This window comes from Aspergillus aculeatinus, assembly GCF_003184765.1.
Source record: "Aspergillus aculeatinus CBS 121060 unplaced genomic scaffold BO66scaffold_39, whole genome shotgun sequence".
NCBI classification, from domain to species: Eukaryota; Fungi; Ascomycota; class Eurotiomycetes; order Eurotiales; family Aspergillaceae; genus Aspergillus; species Aspergillus aculeatinus.
Genome location: NW_020291508.1, coordinates 187,747 through 203,971, shown reverse-complemented (window position 1 = coordinate 203,971; position 16,225 = coordinate 187,747). Strand labels below are relative to the sequence as shown.

At 53.0% G+C, this 16,225-nt stretch overlaps 9 protein-coding genes across 9 annotated transcripts; 3 read left to right on the top strand and 6 right to left on the bottom strand.

Moving 5' to 3' along the window:
- Window positions 1-557: 557 nt before the first annotated feature.
- BO66DRAFT_456593 (FAD/NAD(P)-binding domain-containing protein) lies at window positions 558-2,175 on the bottom strand. The gene has a single exon (XM_025652148.1). The coding sequence runs from the start codon at window positions 2,097-2,099 to the stop codon at window positions 714-716; it is 1,386 nt and encodes a 461-aa protein (XP_025501648.1). The 5' UTR covers window positions 2,100-2,175; the 3' UTR covers window positions 558-713.
- Window positions 2,176-2,305: 130 nt separating this feature from the next.
- Window positions 2,306-4,366, bottom strand: BO66DRAFT_354149 (putative MFS transporter). Its single transcript, XM_025644822.1, has 4 exons — window positions 3,884-4,366; window positions 3,280-3,780; window positions 3,080-3,221; window positions 2,306-3,021 (listed from the first exon to the last, which is right to left on the bottom strand). The coding sequence occupies exons 1-4, from the start codon at window positions 4,300-4,302 to the stop codon at window positions 2,671-2,673; spliced, it is 1,413 nt and encodes a 470-aa protein (XP_025501647.1). The 5' UTR covers window positions 4,303-4,366; the 3' UTR covers window positions 2,306-2,670.
- A 1,513-nt stretch (window positions 4,367-5,879) lies between these two features.
- BO66DRAFT_456587 (uncharacterized protein) lies at window positions 5,880-6,326 on the top strand (the record flags this gene model as incomplete). The annotated part of the gene is made up of 1 exon (XM_025652147.1): window positions 5,880-6,326. The coding sequence occupies one exon, from the start codon at window positions 5,880-5,882 to the stop codon at window positions 6,324-6,326; it is 447 nt and encodes a 148-aa protein (XP_025501646.1).
- Window positions 6,327-6,685: 359 nt separating this feature from the next.
- On the bottom strand, window positions 6,686-8,389 carry BO66DRAFT_430354 (carbohydrate binding domain-containing protein). Its single transcript, XM_025650518.1, has 2 exons — window positions 7,720-8,389; window positions 6,686-7,667 (listed from the first exon to the last, which is right to left on the bottom strand). Exons 1-2 carry the CDS (start codon window positions 7,944-7,946, stop codon window positions 6,746-6,748), a joined length of 1,149 nt encoding a protein of 382 aa, XP_025501645.1. The 5' UTR covers window positions 7,947-8,389; the 3' UTR covers window positions 6,686-6,745.
- A 256-nt stretch (window positions 8,390-8,645) lies between these two features.
- Window positions 8,646-9,813, top strand: BO66DRAFT_421951 (endonuclease/exonuclease/phosphatase family protein). Its single transcript, XM_025650008.1, has one exon. It carries the CDS (start codon window positions 8,704-8,706, stop codon window positions 9,727-9,729), a length of 1,026 nt encoding a protein of 341 aa, XP_025501644.1. The 5' UTR covers window positions 8,646-8,703; the 3' UTR covers window positions 9,730-9,813.
- Window positions 9,814-9,955: 142 nt separating this feature from the next.
- BO66DRAFT_378619 (FAD/NAD(P)-binding domain-containing protein) lies at window positions 9,956-11,500 on the bottom strand (the record flags this gene model as incomplete). Its single annotated transcript, XM_025645803.1, has 5 exons — window positions 9,956-10,358; window positions 10,413-10,758; window positions 10,809-11,156; window positions 11,218-11,268; window positions 11,347-11,500. The coding sequence occupies 5 exons, from the start codon at window positions 11,498-11,500 to the stop codon at window positions 9,956-9,958; spliced, it is 1,302 nt and encodes a 433-aa protein (XP_025501643.1).
- A 365-nt stretch (window positions 11,501-11,865) lies between these two features.
- Window positions 11,866-12,756, bottom strand: BO66DRAFT_456579 (uncharacterized protein; the record flags this gene model as incomplete). Its single annotated transcript, XM_025652146.1, has 2 exons — window positions 11,866-12,628; window positions 12,677-12,756. 2 exons carry the CDS (start codon window positions 12,754-12,756, stop codon window positions 12,178-12,180), a joined length of 531 nt encoding a protein of 176 aa, XP_025501642.1. The 3' UTR covers window positions 11,866-12,177.
- Window positions 12,757-13,133: 377 nt separating this feature from the next.
- Window positions 13,134-13,957, bottom strand: BO66DRAFT_473161 (DUF952 domain-containing protein). The gene is made up of 2 exons (XM_025653022.1): window positions 13,636-13,957; window positions 13,134-13,526 (listed from the first exon to the last, which is right to left on the bottom strand). Exons 1-2 carry the CDS (start codon window positions 13,918-13,920, stop codon window positions 13,410-13,412), a joined length of 402 nt encoding a protein of 133 aa, XP_025501641.1. The 5' UTR covers window positions 13,921-13,957; the 3' UTR covers window positions 13,134-13,409.
- A 1,508-nt stretch (window positions 13,958-15,465) lies between these two features.
- BO66DRAFT_403524 (uncharacterized protein) lies at window positions 15,466-16,207 on the top strand (the record flags this gene model as incomplete). The annotated part of the gene is made up of 2 exons (XM_025648868.1): window positions 15,466-15,523; window positions 15,588-16,207. The coding sequence occupies 2 exons, from the start codon at window positions 15,466-15,468 to the stop codon at window positions 16,205-16,207; spliced, it is 678 nt and encodes a 225-aa protein (XP_025501640.1).
- Between the last annotated feature and the right edge of the window lie 18 nt (window positions 16,208-16,225).

The following is a 16,225-nucleotide window of genomic DNA, read 5'->3' as shown; positions in this document are numbered from 1 at the left end:
TTTTATTGCACCGGACCCTCTGGAGGGATTCTCGGGTGCGGAGGTATATGTTTCTGCTGAATGTGTGTGCAATAGTTGCGTTGTTGGGGCAATTAAGATACGTGGTTAATTGCATGGATCTAAATCACTAGACTTCAAGTTGGGATAAATCAATTGAATTTAGTTTAAGCATATTTCTTTGGTAACTATTGGAAATTAATGACTGAACCGTGATTTGCGAGGAGGGTCGCACACAAAGCTGTACTGTACCTATAGCATTCCCGCGGGGCTGCAGTGTCGGGCCGGGTCATTTACCGCCTTCCTAAAATGCACGAACTTGCGACCGACCTTATAGTAACTACAGTAACGGTGAGATGAAGGGCCCGAACGGGAAATATGTATATACTGCAGTGCAGTGCAGCGGCGGCGGACGCTCAATGTATCCATCGACTTTCTCTGAGCACAGAGCAGCTGAAAAGCGTAAGCAGTTGCACCAGAATGGGCGAAACAGCTGAGATTAGGCCTTATCGTGTCTGAAGAGACTATTCAATTCCCCTCACTGCATGTTTGCACATGATCTCGGTATATATGCCGGGCATGCCACTATCTACTTATTGCACCCAGAATGGTTGCACGGCATTGGAATACGAGACCTTCAGCTACAAACCTCGCCAGAATATCACAGTAGCACCGGAGAGAATACCCCCTAGTCCAACCCACAAGCCTCAGCAACGTCAACCTTTCATCCCCCGCAGTCTGGGAAGTAAATGCCTCTGCAGGACCTGATCGGTAACCATCCACACCTGGGGCATATGATGCGTATCGAATGTCGCGCCCGTGTAGTAGGTCCGCCGATGGCCTTGCAAAGCACTCAGCTGCCGATAGAAGCCCGCCGCGACCGCCGCACCCGAGACCGTCAACGTATAAGGCGAGTGATCGCGCACCACCAGGATCTCCGGGTCCGACACGTTGCCGCCGCCCAGCCTGCGCCGCACGCTGTCCACCCCGGCGCGGATGCAGTCCTCCACCTCCGGCTCCGACAGACCCCGCGTTGTACTCCCCACCGTGACCCGGACGATCTTCGACACATCTGTCGGCCGAAAGGCCAACACCGCCGGGAGACGAGGGCGATGGAAGGGGTGGTCCTTGCCGTGGTTCTCCAGGAACGTGTTGTCCGGAAACCCGTCCACCCGGATCAGTGCCGTGTAGAACCACGGGTCCTTGAACTGGCGGAACAGGGCTCGTTCCCGTTCATCCAGGCCCAGCACCTCGAGGTTGGCGGGTAAGGGAGGCGCAGCGAATAGGAGGGTCTTTGCACGGATACGTCGACGGCGTGTTGTGGTGATGATCCGCCTTCGTGTCTCGTCCACCGTACTGGCCACATCCACTACCACGCGATCAATAGTAGAGTCGCGAGCATCCACTCGCACCACGCTACTGTTGAACAGCAACGTTTGACTCTGTCGCAACTCTTGCTCCATCGCCCGGTAGATCTCGCTCGCGTCGTGGCTCTTCGGCCGCACCCACCCCAGCTGAAGTCGGCCGGCCAGGTAGTCCGTCCCCACGTACTTCATCACATACAGCGTCGGGTAGTCCGGCCACTCGCCGAGGCCACTGAGCCATGAGCTGAAGGGGTCGAGGAGCCCGTCTAGATGGTATTTGTCCATAATGTGACTAAAAGGCGCGACTAGATCCTCCGGCACGGGGTCGGGGAGGTCTTCGAACCCGGTTGCGAGGTACGGGTGCTGGGCGAGGAGGGCACTGTAGCGGTCGAGCGCGGCGGTGGTCTCGTTGGCGGGGAGCGGAGTGATGGGCTCCCCCGTGGCGAAGTCGAACATGTCGATCGCATAGTCGATTTTCTCCTTGACGAGGGGGATGTTGTAGTGGGCGAAGGCGTCGCGGATCACGGGCAGGTTCTGGAGCCAGGTGACCCCGTAGTCGATGGGCTGGTTGTTGGTGAGGATCGGGTCGCGGTAGGTGACGGTGTGGCCCCCCAGGTGAGGGCCGCGCCCGACGATGGCGACGGTGTGGTTGAGCTGGTGCAGGCGATAGGCGGCATAGGCGCCTGCTGCCCCGCCGCCGATGATGCACGTGTCGACGAGGAGGTCGCTGAGGGACATTGGTGGTGGTTCGCAAGGGTGGGAGGCTTGGACTTGCGTATGAACAGAGGGGATAGAGGCCCGGTCAGGAACGAGATGTTGTGTGCAACAAAAGTAGGATATAGACAGGTTATCTAAGGTCGCTATAAATAGCGGGTATGCGTCTAGAGAATAAGGTTGCGAGCAATGGAAGCATGGTCGAGCATAGATGAAGCCATCCCATCGGACAATAAACTTAGTCTTAAGCACAGGGAACCCTGGCTGGGAGAGGGAATACTATCAACAATATCCCCGCCCCCGCAGAGTAACAGCATCGATATCTAATCCCCGATACGAGTTTCCTCAACATAAGGTGGCACAAGGTGCTGATAAAAAGAAGATCCTTGCTTCCCCACCAACTGGGAATACATATTCTCCGGACAGGGTGACCGTAAGATCATCGCAGACATTGGTCGGGATCTCGCTTGGCAGATGCATGAAGCTGAGAGGAGCATTCTCGCTCTCACCAAAACTATACCGCACTTGTGCGGCCCAATGAAAAAAACCTCAATTGTAAACAATGCTTTTGGGTAGTTCTCTAGCCCATCCCCACCTACCTCCGCGCACTCCGCCCACCAAAGCAAACCAACATGCCGATATCATAGCATGCCTTCAGAACACCAGCCACAGTGAACGAGGCCCCAAACAGCCCCCTGCTTGCCAACACGCCGGTGATCAGCGGGCCCATACTTTGCGCACTGGTCTTGACCACATTGACCGCGCCCATGATGGCGGTGCGCTTGTCCGACGGCAAGGCGCTCGCCAGGAAGGCCGACCGCGGGGCCACATCCATGTTCTGCGTGCACGCTCGCAGGATCAGGAACATCAGCGCCAGGGGAAGGGCGGAGGGGAATGGGATCATGGCGAGACAGATGGCGGAGGGGAGGTGGGTGAATACCATTGTCTGCAGGGAAGTTAGTCTCACTAATCTTGAAAGAGGATTTGGAAGGGCTGACACGGACCTTGACGTTACCAATACGCTTCGCAATGGAAGATGCGACGATCATTGACGCGGCGGAAATGATCGACGTGGTGAAGAAGATCGACCCCAGCTCGCTCTCGGGGAGTGAGAATTTGCGCTTGAAGAAGTATGTCATCCAGGAACTGCGGCCAGATTAGCATGTATCCGGAATGCAGAAAGCCTCAAGAGGGGAGAACGTACAGCGATGCAAGTCCCGAAGCAAACGAGTCCAGTCCGAAGAGCAGGAACAACTTGAGCACCAGGCTCAGGAGATCACGATCAAACGCAGCGAACAGTGACGGCTTATCCTTCTTCGGCGGCTGCTGCTGTTGTTGCTGAGACTCTTCGCGTGGACGATCACCCAGCAGCGCATCAGTCTCGCCAGATTCCTGCGCCTCCTCTGCTACACGGTCCTCCTCCTGGATCGCCTCAACCTTTCGACTCAAGCAGAGGGTCAGAACCAACTTCACCACCCCGACCGCAGCATACCCGAAAAACATGACCCGGCAGGCGGTGATGAAATCGCACCCTTTCGTGGCTTGCAGGAACTTGACAGCCCACCCGCACGACATCATGCCCAGGGCCATCCCCGCCGACCCGAGGAGAGAATACCAAGCAAAGATGTCGCTCAGATGCTCGTGGGGGGTCAGATGCGCAAGTGTGGACTCCTCCACCGCCCGGAAGGGGCCGATCTCGTTGCCGCTGGAAGCTTGTATTAGCGTGATATTCCTCACATACGTAATACGGAAAAGAAAGAAAGATAAAAATTTACAGAAGCCGGAAAGAAAAATAAGGAGCAACATACCTCGGACTGATAACTCCCAACACCGCAGCAGCCAGTAACCCCCAGAACCCAGCCCCCAGGCCAAAAACCACCCCGCTCCCCGCCATCAAGGCCGACCCCAACGACAAGACCGCCCGCCGCCCCATCGCATCCGCAAACAACGTCAACAGGAAACTAATCACCACATCCCCGACCAAGGTCAAGGTCATGAATAATCCGATGCGTTCCTCCGAGATGGCCAGCGCGGAGAGATACGACACGAGGATCAGCGTGGAGGCCCCGTAGGCGAACAGCCGCACGAACCGCTGGGCGCAGAGGAGCTTCACGTCGCGCGGGGACCGCCAGACGGTGACGAGCCCCATCTCGTCCAAGACACGGGCTAGCACGGCTTTCCCATGGTGTGGCGGATGGTGCTGGTGCGCCTCTTCCGATCGAGACATGATTGGACTTCTGCCTTTCTCGGGAATGAGATGTGGTTGAGATTAAAGATGAATTGTGAGCCTGATGCTCCTTTATTCAGGCGTGGCATGCGCTCGGCGATAAGACGAGAAAAAGTCATTGCCTTGCATAAATCCGAGGTCTGCGCTGGATTAGGTATGTCCGTCTCGGGGTCGGGGTCGGCCTCGGTCTTGAGCTCGGGGTCGGGTCCAGTGGGGGAATCAAAGCCGAAACCGAATTATCGGCCTCACAGTCGGCTTTTCCGAGCAGAAGTTCAACCTTTGCTGTTGCAAGGGTATACAAGGCATTGGGGAACAGATTGCGTGGCTCTGGAGTAAGACTGCATTCAATGCCATGACGATCACAGTAAAGACATTCTATTGTGTCAGGCAACTTTTGAGCTATTAATTCTCTACAAGACCAGCACCAATGACTGCGAGTCAACCACAAAGTTAAGTCACAGGGCATCCGTTGAACCTGGCAGCGGTCGACAAGCAAACAAAAAACGATGCGATTCAAAGTTCACTGAGCTCGCGGGATAGCAGGATATCCTGCCGGTTGTCCTGGACTGTGAATGCGATAGTGCTCGTCACGTGCCCTGGAACAGTCTAAATCAGCATGATGCCTAAGTGAGTCTCTCGGTTTGCCTTCCTCAATTAAACCCGAGCTATAAGTGTCCGGAAATCCCCCTCCACGCCTTCAGACCCTGGTCGCCAAACGGGCGCTTGTATCCGGCGGAAGGCTGAGGGGTGGACCCTGAAGGACCCGCTTCCACAGCCTCACAACCTCTCCCACTCCTTCGGCCCCCAAGCTAAATATTCCTGCAGGGCAAGGGAAGCTTGTTCCCCGCTCTGTATATGGAGATATTGGTGAAGCTAGTTCATTAATGGTAAATTTCTCGGGTATATGAGACCTTCATGTGGGGACGATAGAGGGAATTAATATAGGGCTGTCTGGAGCCAGTAACAGGGGCTAAGTTGGAGGCGGAAGGGTTCCGAAGAGCAGGAGGTTCGATTCTGACAGACATCTTGCTGATTGTATACTTCTTCACCAGAGGCTCAATTATTCAGAGTCGGAGACTCGATTAGTGTTAGTGATTGCCAGAGCTCCTTCAACAATCTGCCTGCGGGAGACCATCGGCGAATGCAGTCTGGATTGTTAATTTGATGCATGGCCCACTCGCAGCGCATCCAGCCTGAGCTGCAGGGACGAGAAGTGGAGATTGCCCCCACGCTCCGTGCCTATACGCCGTTTGAAGAGCCAAACTCCTAGAAGGACCCTGACTCTCCTCATGAAGAGATATGGGTGCAGTAGACACCATCTCGCGTCTCCATATCAGGATTCAGGAATATGAGACATCTCCACGCCCAAGCAAAACGTCTTCTACTCGATAAGGAAGGTCAATCATCGTACGTCTCTCATGATAGAGAGACTCACAAGTATAAAGAGCGGACGGATCCCTACTCAACTCATTCATCCCATCATCCAGCTTCCTCTTCCTCTCCAACCTCAACCCCACACAAACCAAGCCAATCCCACCGTCCAAACACCCCGAACCCAAAGACTTCAGTTTTCCACAATGCACTTCCTCACCGCAGCCACCACCCTGCTCGCGGCCCTGGCCACGACCGCCACCGCCATCACCACCCTCAAGCCCGACGGCAAGCGCTGCATCGCCGGCTACGCCAACGAGGACGCCTCCATGTACATGGGCCCGACGCTGGGCACCCAGAACTACCACTCGCACACGGGCTTCGTCACCGACCCCAACGGCAAGATCATCTCCGAGATGTCGCAGCGCTTCAACTCCTGGCAGACCTTCACCTCCGTGCTGCCCTACACCGTCGACATGTACTGCGGCCAGGACACCAGCAAGACCCTCACCCGCTGCACCTCGGTCGAGGTGCGCTACGCCGGCCAGGACATCCAGTCCAAGGCCGACAGCACCAACTGCGTCTGCGGCAAGGATGACACCGTCTTCGATGCCAAGGGGTACTGCGCGTGTTACTTCGATTGTCCTCTCTGAGGGGAATGTTGGTTGGATTGGGGCTGGGAATGTGCTGTCGCTTGTGTATCTATATGTGTGTAAAGGTGGTCTGGATTGCTTGGGATTAACAGGTCTGAGGGAGTATTGAATAAATTTGAAGAAAAGGATATATTTGATATCTTGCTGCTGTAGTGGCGTGGTCGCTTGACAAACCGAAACTACTGGCTTTTGCTTTAGACAATTTTTACTCGATAGCCTGAGCTCTTCATTACTCGATTTGCCCTATTCCGTCTGATTGCAGATCTACCTTGGAATCTCGGAGATCTTATATAGTGATTTCGTCCGGGCTATGGCAATATATCGTGGGACTTTAGACTGAGAAGCTCTCGGAACAATGACTGGTATTAAATATCCTTAGATCTTATTTGAACAGAATGTATGGAAAAAGGACTGCCGGCTCAGTACTCCAGGACAGGGCAGTTGGTCTCGACAATCAGCTCCGTGGTATATACGGTAGTTGTGACCGTCACGACGTCCTCAAATACACTATAAGGCGATGCGATGGCACTGGGGCTGGGAGTCACAGAACGAGTGATTGAACTTGACCCCGGCACTGACAATATAGTAGACGAGAATGGCGCGGCAGCAGAACTCGAGTGGATCAATGTGGACGCAGATGCGGCGGGGGAAGTCGTTGGGGGGTTGGACGGGGCGGACAATTGAGGCGTCTGGGATGTAGAGATGGTTTGGCTCGATGGAATGATGGGGGTGGATGCGGCGTGAATCGACACGATAGATGATGGCACTATGGAGGATGATGCCTGCAAAGAAGCGGACGGCTGGGGCGAGGAGATCGCGCTTGCGATGACGCTGGATGATGCTGCCGTAATCACACTAGCGCTGGAAGTCACGGCCTGCGAAGGAGTCACAACAGGCGTCGACGTGGGAGTCACGGTTGGAGTGGGAAGAAGCGTGATGGTAGAGGTATAGGGTACATCCGTGCAGATCTCGATTTCTCTGTTGGGATTGGAGAATTGCGTGTTGTCGACGTAGATGGTCGGCTGAGCCGCAATGCCGCGAACTCCGGAGCTGCAGATCACCTGGATGTACATGTCTAGGCTGCTGCTCGTGGGTACGTAGGTAGTCGATAGAGTCTGCCAACCGGTCTCAGTAGTACTGTATTGAATATATCCATTGACCGTTGTCGTGATTCGGCTTGCTGCGGTGATGCCGTCGATGGCGAAGTAGAAATTGCAAGTTTCTGCCCTTGTCGCGGACTGGATCTTGTAGTCGAAAGACAACGAGTACGTATCGCCCGCGACCAGGTCGGTCAAGGTCTGATATAATACGGCGTATGACGATGAACTGGGAACCATTGCTCTGTTCATTTGTGCGTCAGTGGTTGCCCATTGCCGAGAGAGGCCTCACCTACGCAACGTAGCCTCCGTCGCCGGAGGCATCGGCGACAATCGAAGCAGTACCGTATCCATCGTAGATAGCCCAGGGAGTAAGAACTCCAGAGTCGAATGAAGGATTTGACAAGGCGTTGTCAGTCCATGTGCATGACTGGGTAGTCCCCGTTACCACCTTGGTCTCAGCCGCAGCAAGGAATGGCTGCACCAAAAGCACTGCAGCAGAAATAGGAGAGAAGGACCGCATGACTGATCAGTTCACAGAGAGAGTACGAAAAGAGTGACTGTCTGTGAAGGCCAACAATGCACCGAACAGTAGGGAATGAGGGGATGGACTGGACAGAGAGAGAAAGTCAATTAAAGGGTAGCGAGTGGATCTCCATCGGTTATAAAGGAATTTTTGCTCAAGGGTCTGGCTCCGTCGAAAGGAGCGAATACGTAAAAGCCGGAGCTCCACTGAGGCTGAAAGAAGGCATTATCTCGATGAGTTCAAACACGTTGGTTCTTCGGGTCTTTCAAGAAGACGGCGAGTCCGCTTTTAAAAAGCGGTTAGTTTAAGCGAGCGAATCTTTGCCCCTGAACGTGAGGAATGAGGTTGTGGGTTTGGAGGGCGGTCCTATTAATCAGAGAACTTGGAATTCAAGCCTTGAAGAACAAGCAGATGGTTATCAGTGAATAGAGATATTGCGATTGAAGAAGTGATGAGTTGAAGCAGTTGAAGAGTCGTGGTTGGTTGCGACAATGAGATTTGGGTCGGAGGGACGGGATGTTTCTCAGGCAGCAAGGCCACAAGGCCCGAGAACACAAGACACCAAGGCACCAAGGCACTAAGGCAAGCCTGAGTCGGAACAACAGCGGGCCGACTGCACGGCTTCTCCATTGGGCTAGGCTGGCTGCCTGAGACTCCTTCGTCTCTTCTTTCTTCCCCTCCACACATCTTCAGCATCTACATCAGTACTGACACAGTGCATACATATACTATCAACCACCACAGTCTTCTCTCTATGGATCTCAACACGCGCACTCAGACAAATACACTATCCTGGACTCGTGAGGCTCCGCTTCCCCATCGAGAGGACCTGCATCCCAGATTTCAATCTTGGTATCAATTCGACCCTGCCCAAAAGTGGATCCCCACCCCAACGGATGCCGATTCAAGTGACCATGCAGAGCCAACCCGCGGGGGCGATGCATCAAATCTTGTGTTACTGACATGGAACATCGATGCGGGCTCTTCTCAAGCTCAGGAACGCGCTACCGATATTATCACGTATCTCACGCGGTTAGACCCCCCCGTAGACATTGTTTTCCTTCAAGAGGTCTCCAGGCCGGCCCTGCAGCAGATTCTGGATGACGAGCGCATTCGTGAGTCCTGGTTTTCAAGCGATTGTGATGATCTCTCGTGGAATGATCGACCCTTTATGACCGTGACTCTACTGTCCAGAGCACGCTTCGCAGCACCTTCTAATCCAAAGACCCACAACCTTGTTGCTGGCCCAATATGGAGGGTCAGGTTCCCAAGTTATTTCGGTCGAGATGCGCTCTGCTGTGACATCTTTGTGCCTTCACACCCCAAGGATGAAGCATCTTCTGCGACACGAATTCGGCTAGTGAACGTCCATCTGGATTCTTTGCCGATCAAGCCATCCCACCGGCCTCGACAAATATCTATGGTTGCATCCCTTCTGCGCACCGCGGGACGTGGGCTTGTGGCCGGTGATTTCAATCCCGTTCTTGACGAAGACGACGAGCTTCTTGAATTCAATGGCTTGACTGATGTCTGGACGTCTTTGCGTCCCAAGGAGCCTGGTTACACATGGGGGGTTGACGGGCAACAACCGTATCCGCCTAACCGGCTTGATCGAGTGGGGACCCTGGGGTTAAAGGCGTCTACAATCCAGGTTCTAGAACCAAGACGAGTTGGCGACTTGGATACGCCCAGCTCCCCACGAACCAAGACTGCCGAAGAAGCACCCTTCTGGAGCGATCATCATGGCCTACTTTGTGCATTTGGCTTGGCTGAAGACTGAATCATGGTGCTCCTCATTCGCTCCGCTTCAAGTCTTCCTTCCTGGACTGTGTCTCTCAGACCCCTATACCGACGCAAGAAGCTGAAGTCCTAGAAAGCTTGCGATAATCTATATACAAGCATGATTATTTCCCGTCGGGTCTGCAGACACATGTATTCTCACTATGGAAATAGCCCCCGTTGTAGCCCGCTCTCTTAACCCCTTAACTCTCCCGCGACATGCAACCTCATGGGTTCAACGGCAAGCCAAGCGCACCCAAAGCACCTGCGAAGAAATCAGCATCGTGGCCCTTGTTAAGAAGGCCATACTTACGATGAAGTGCCATGTCATCACCAAAGATCCCGTTTTTGACTTCCGGGCCGCAGAAGATAGCTCCTGTCTTCTCATCGAATGCCGCGCCGGAACCTCCAATTATCAAGCTCAACCCCTTGTTGGGGCCCCGCATCTCGGCCAAGTCTGGCTGCAAGCCGTGACCCCTTTCGGCAGATACTATCATATGGGCAATGTTCATGGCTGCCGTACGTCCCATGCGGATGGCTGTTTTGGCGAGTCGAATTCCGGGTGTTGCGATCACATCACCAACGGCAAAGTGGCTCTGGTTGTTGGGGATGCTCGCTGCGAATTGCATTCTATAGTGCTCAGGTCAATACCAAAACATCTCGCAGCGCAATGTAATCACTTACGATGGAAGCACGTTGACGAATCCCTTCTCATCCAGAGCCTCTCGAGGCAAGAACTCGGTGACCGGAGCAGCTGAAGACGTTGCCCAAATCACTTCATCGGCAGTGAGATGGTTGCCATCCTCGAGTTTGATCATTTTTGTGTTGCCAAGTCCTTTCGTGACACTCAGCACGCGGTTCTTCAGCATCACGTTCACCCCACCGAGCTGGGCGACCTGCAGAACCTGATATTGAAACTCGGTTGGAACCGGCTCCGACGAGAGGAGTGCCGAACGGGAGTGCACCAGAGCCACTTGCTTCGTTGGGTAACGGTGTTTGATTTCAGCTGCCATCTCAATTCCAACGGCACCTGGATTTATCAGCCACAACCTGCCAACTTCCTACTAGAAGTCAACTTACCTCCACCGATTACCACCACCGAATCGCATGCCCGCAGTCGGTCAATATATCTCCCTGCCTGCATCGCATACTCTGACTTGGTTGTAGCAACCGGCACAGTCGGCCAATGCCGTCGCAACCCCGTGCCTACCACCAAGAAGTCATAATCTAGCGTATGCTGCTGCTGCTGCCCATTCGACTCTGACGAGAGATAGAGGAGTCTTTTCGTCTCCGGGTCCGCTCGCACCGCCGTGCCCTTCAAGACCGACACCGACGGTCTTTTCAGCTCCGCAATCTGATCCCAGGTCCGCCACGGGTGCTCGACGTAGCTTTTTGTTGTGTGTGCCATGGGGGTACCGACTGCGTGATCTGCGAGACTCGGCTGTCAGGGCTTCTGCTACATTTCTTGACTGTGCAGAGAGGGACATACAAAACCCGTCCCTTGGATCGAGGATGGTAATTTTGGGCATGCATTGCGGGGCTTGAGGCGCCATCATCTGTCTTCGACCATTGTCTCCGAGCCTTCCTCCCCGACCACCTCCACCGCCGCCGCCGCGACCTCCTCTTCCTCCCTTGCCGCCTTTCTCGAAGGAAGTTATCGTGCCGTCACAGATGCGAAGTAGGTTCAAGGCTGTCGAGAGACCCGCGTATGCGCCACCCAGGATTACCACATGCTGCTCGCGCAGCGTAGATGACAGCGTCACGGCTACCATTGTCGATGCACCTTGACCAAGATGTACGAGGGTAGTGGTTCTTTGATGTCTGTTTTTGGTGCAGCTTGTTTGCTGTGTGCGCTTGAGTATGAATGAACCCAAGCCTTGAAATCGATCGCATCTACTGAGATGGACTTAGGATTTTTATACCTCCAGTCCGGACTTTCTTGGTTGTCCGGCCATACTCGTATCTCTGTGCCACTCGGTGAATTCAGTTCGGAGTTACCATTTCTGGACAAGCGCTAGCCCCGAGGCGCTTTATCCGTCGCAACTCCAGATGCTCGGGTTCAAGGCATTAGCACTGGAATCGGAACTCCAGTGAGACTTCGCGCTCTTGTAGAACCTCAATCCGTGGATGGACAGATACCCAGACTGTCAGTATGTCTCAAAATGCCGAGGTACATACTTAACAAGTGTGCACGCCACAGTCTTGTTCCGCCTCGGACAACCTCGAACCACAGAAGCCAGTACTCCCAACTCAGGTGTCACTTCTCTGTAAAGCATACGAAACATGGTGGTTAATTCTATAAAGCGATCAATATCACCCAGACATACGTATCGACCAGAGATCCATCTACAAAAAGCATCAAGTTGTGCCGAGCATCATCCTTGAGCATTTCCCAACAGCATTAGGAACCGAACATGCTTGCCCAGTGACTCTCGGATACCTGCTAGACTCAAACAGCAAGCTCCCTCCCCACCATCAGGTCATACGTGGGAACAGCACCCATATCGAAATCCCCCTTCCCATCAAAGCGGTGCTGGTCCTTCTTTCGTTGGCAATACTCCATCGCCGCATCGCGCACCCTCTCCCAGTCGAGGATCCGTGTGCCCAGGGCTCGCGAATCGGCATTCAGCGCACCCAGAGCTTCTTGGACCCAAGACACACAGTTCCATTCTGGGGCATTCTGGCGGATGGCTGTACTGCGGAGAATCCCGACTGCACGGCCTTGGTCCAAGATCTTTGCTATAGCGATGCGCACAAGTAGCATCTGCGGGGAGACCTCGCTTTCTTCGAAGATGAACTCGGACTTGCCTTCCACGGTGAGTCGCTCTTTGGCGTGATAGCGGACTCCAAGCCTCTGTTCGGTGGGACTCTTGGGTCCGATGTGTACGGCCCAGTGATATCTGTTCGAGTCAGCTGTCTTGCTGAAGTTGTAGGGCCTGTAGTCTTACGTGTCTTCCTTGCCTGGCATCCTAGCCTTGCCTCCGCGGACATAGAGAGCAACGTACAGGTGATCTTTGTTGGACGGCATACTCTGGCTTGATCAATCGCTGCATAAACTGGCGCAGGTGAATTAGCAAACAATTGTGGGAATGCCGGACACCGCCTTGCCAGCAGGTTGTATCAATAGATCTTGTATAACACTTTCTGTCAAGCAGGCTCGTCTCCAGAAGATGACATGTCTTCCAAACAAAATTCGTGTAACATCCAACTTCTTTAGTAAGGCTTCGATCGAATGATTCCATTCCCCTTGAGTATAGAACGTGGGTGGGCGCTTACGCCATGAGTTGGACTACTCCGCCGTGCCTCATGCATACATACGTGCGCGGCTTGATCTCAATGCACTCCCCTGATCTACGTAGCCACAACGTTTGGAGGTCTCGCTTCCAACAACAGTTCGTTACCATTGGCAAGCACGTCTTCCCCCAAGTGATTACAGCGGCAGTTTATTAGAGAATCATGGATTCCAGTCAGCCGGATGACGATGCGAAACACATTCGGCATTAACAAAAACCCTTTGAAGAAAGACCTGATAATCCTCTCTCTCTCACTTTCCCGCTGTACATTACCCACATTAAAGACCCCTGGTCCCTACACCCCGTCCCCTTCAATCGTCCAGAGAACAGTAATAATTACATCCCTTCCGCCCACCGCCTACTCCCATAAAACAAATCAACCGAGTAATCAATACAACAACCAAGGCTTCGCCTGCGTCAGCGCCCTATCCCAACCATCCTCATTCGTCCAAATCGATATACTCTCGACCTCATCCTTGCCCAGCTTGAGGCCGTTATACAGGTGCTGTACCATGTTAGCAATCATTATTCCCTTACTAGGTAAGCAATCATCATTTCCCGTCTCCGTCCCCAACTCATACGTATTAAATTCCATGAAAGCAAAGAGCACGTACAGGAAACAACCCCTCGGTCGGGCGGGGCCCGCACACCGTCCCCTCGGGATTCTCCCACTTGATGTCGTGCTCGACCTGGTCGTAGCGGATGCGCAGGACATACACGAGGGGCTCGTCTTTGAAGAAGAGCTTGAGGGTGTTGGGGACCTGGAAGGCGGTGGAGAGGTGGATGAAGCCGGATTGGTTGTCGAGCTCGCTGACGGGGAGCCGGTCCGGGAGGGGTTCGCGCACCGGCGCCGTCGAGGGGACGAGCTTGTAGATGAAGAAGGGGGGTGCGTCGGCCATTTTTTCTTTCTGCTCGCTTGGAACCTCTGGTCTGCAGTTTCTGAGGGTATGGGATTTTGGACAGTGCAGATGCAGAAGAAATTAATGGGGCGGGATAGCGATGGTGGGGAAGGAGGGGTGAGACCGGACGAACTCCGTCATATCCCGTATCCGTATCCGGCAGGCTTGTCCGGTGTTTGCTCGGTTTGGTTTGGAATACATCACGTGAAAGTTGGAGGAGCTAGTCCCATTACGGATGATGAGGAGGGCACTTGCTGTTCTGCAGTGTCTCTGCTTGTGCAATCCATGAAGAATGATATTAGTCCCCAAACTCCCTTAGGAACACAATTCAGAGACTTTCATCATGGAACCATTTCCAAATCTTTGAACTGTACTCCACTCATCTATTTCCTTGTGTACGCCTAATCTCAACCTATGTATCTAATAAGATAGGAAATGAGAGCTGATTTAAGTACCCCTATAGGAGTCCGATATGTCCCGGAAAGCCTAGCCTTAGTTTTTGCTTCTAAAAGGTAGGTGAGCAGCAACCATCGAGACGTAGCGAGCTTCAATAGTCTCATTAATCAAAAATGTCCCTTCGCTCTTTGAAGGTCAATGTGAGTATAGTACTTTCGGAGTCGAATTTTCACCTCTCTAGCCATATACCCAGAGGGTTGCTCTAACTAGCATTGTCTTTGTGGCTGGTGTGGTCCTTGATAGTTTTCATGCCGCAAAGATCCGTGCATGTTGACTACACTACAGTACGTTCCCCTCTTCAATGCTTATGAAGGCATCATTAATCGCCGATGCAAGGGCCCAGGGGTGGTCAGTGGCCGGTGGTTGATGGTCACATCTTAGTAGATAGTTTAGACCATCCGGCCATAATAGCTGCGCACACACCTCCATGCACTTCCCACATTCTCTTCCTCATTGTAGTCACACAATCCGAGAGGCTGCGGGTAGGTAGGCCTGACTGTAGATTGGCACTATTCAATACAGCAATATGGGCAAGTCGAGTCAAGACTGAGCCCTGTTGAGTGGGATAAAGTGCGCGGCAAGGCAATATTTTGAAATTACCTCCGCTTTTTATTGGAGATAGCTTTATTGGCCTCATTGAGGTTCCATTTTAGGTAGGCTCACCCGACGGAATGGTTTTCCTTATCTCTTCCTTTCCGTCAAGGAGCAAATGGAAGAACCTAAATTCAAACGACAATGCTGGATGTGGGGAGTGGGATGTGGGGATGGAGTGGGATGAGCGGGGTATGGTAATATTGAGCTTGTACAAAACAGATGGCGCTTCGCTACCAAGTTTTGGTGGCCAAGAACGCCACAATTAGTTGAGCTCTGGTGAATGCTCGACTACCACTGCTGATCAACTAAATCAATAGCCTAATGTAGATATTAAGTCCGAGATACTTGTCCGACTGCTATCAAAGATCGTATAAATACGCCTAAGGAACAGCCAACAATGAAGTTAAGTAGACAACGAGCACAAAAGTCTTCATACACATCAAAGAAGCCCCTGAGATAGCAGATGTCATGCGTCTAACCACGAGAAGTCTAATGATGCTGGTGCCTATGCTTACAGCCCAAGCCTCTGCTCTAACTTCTATGAACTATGACGGTGCGGTTTTCCATTATTGACGTCTCTTTCAAAAATGGCATCCCCAGCTGATGAGGCAACCTAGTCCTTCCAAGCTCAGGAACTGTCTTGAACCTCGCTGTCACTGCTAGCAATATCACCTATAACGTCACTGCCAACGACACCATCCACACGATTGCTAACAAATACGGGGTTGGTGCCTGTGACCTGGCACGACTCAATGTGCTAGCCGACCCGAACTTCCTCTACATGAACGAGACTTTGCGCATTCCGGCCCGTGCCACGTTCCCAGACGACTACTCGTGTCTCAGTACAAACAACACCAACGCGACATCAGACTGTATCTACGGCGGTCCTCACGTGTACACTATCCTTCCGGGAGACACCATCCAAAAGATTGCCAACGAACGCTTCAATATCACTACTGAGTCCATTCTCAGCTTTGGCGCTCAAACCGGGTACATTGCAGCTCTGAACCCCGGGATTCATGACGTGCTCCAGACCGGAGAGACGGTGAAGATCCCTACTTGCGCCAACACAGCTTGTACCATGACGGATTTCACGTTCACCTATGGTACTCTCCAGGACTTTGCGACTGCGTACAATGTGACTGTGGGTCAGCTCATGTCTTTGAACTTGGCTTACAACCACACGGATTATATCGCGCCCCTCGGTGTTCTATATGACTGCTCGATTCTGGAGTAATTGTTGGCTAGATTTTGA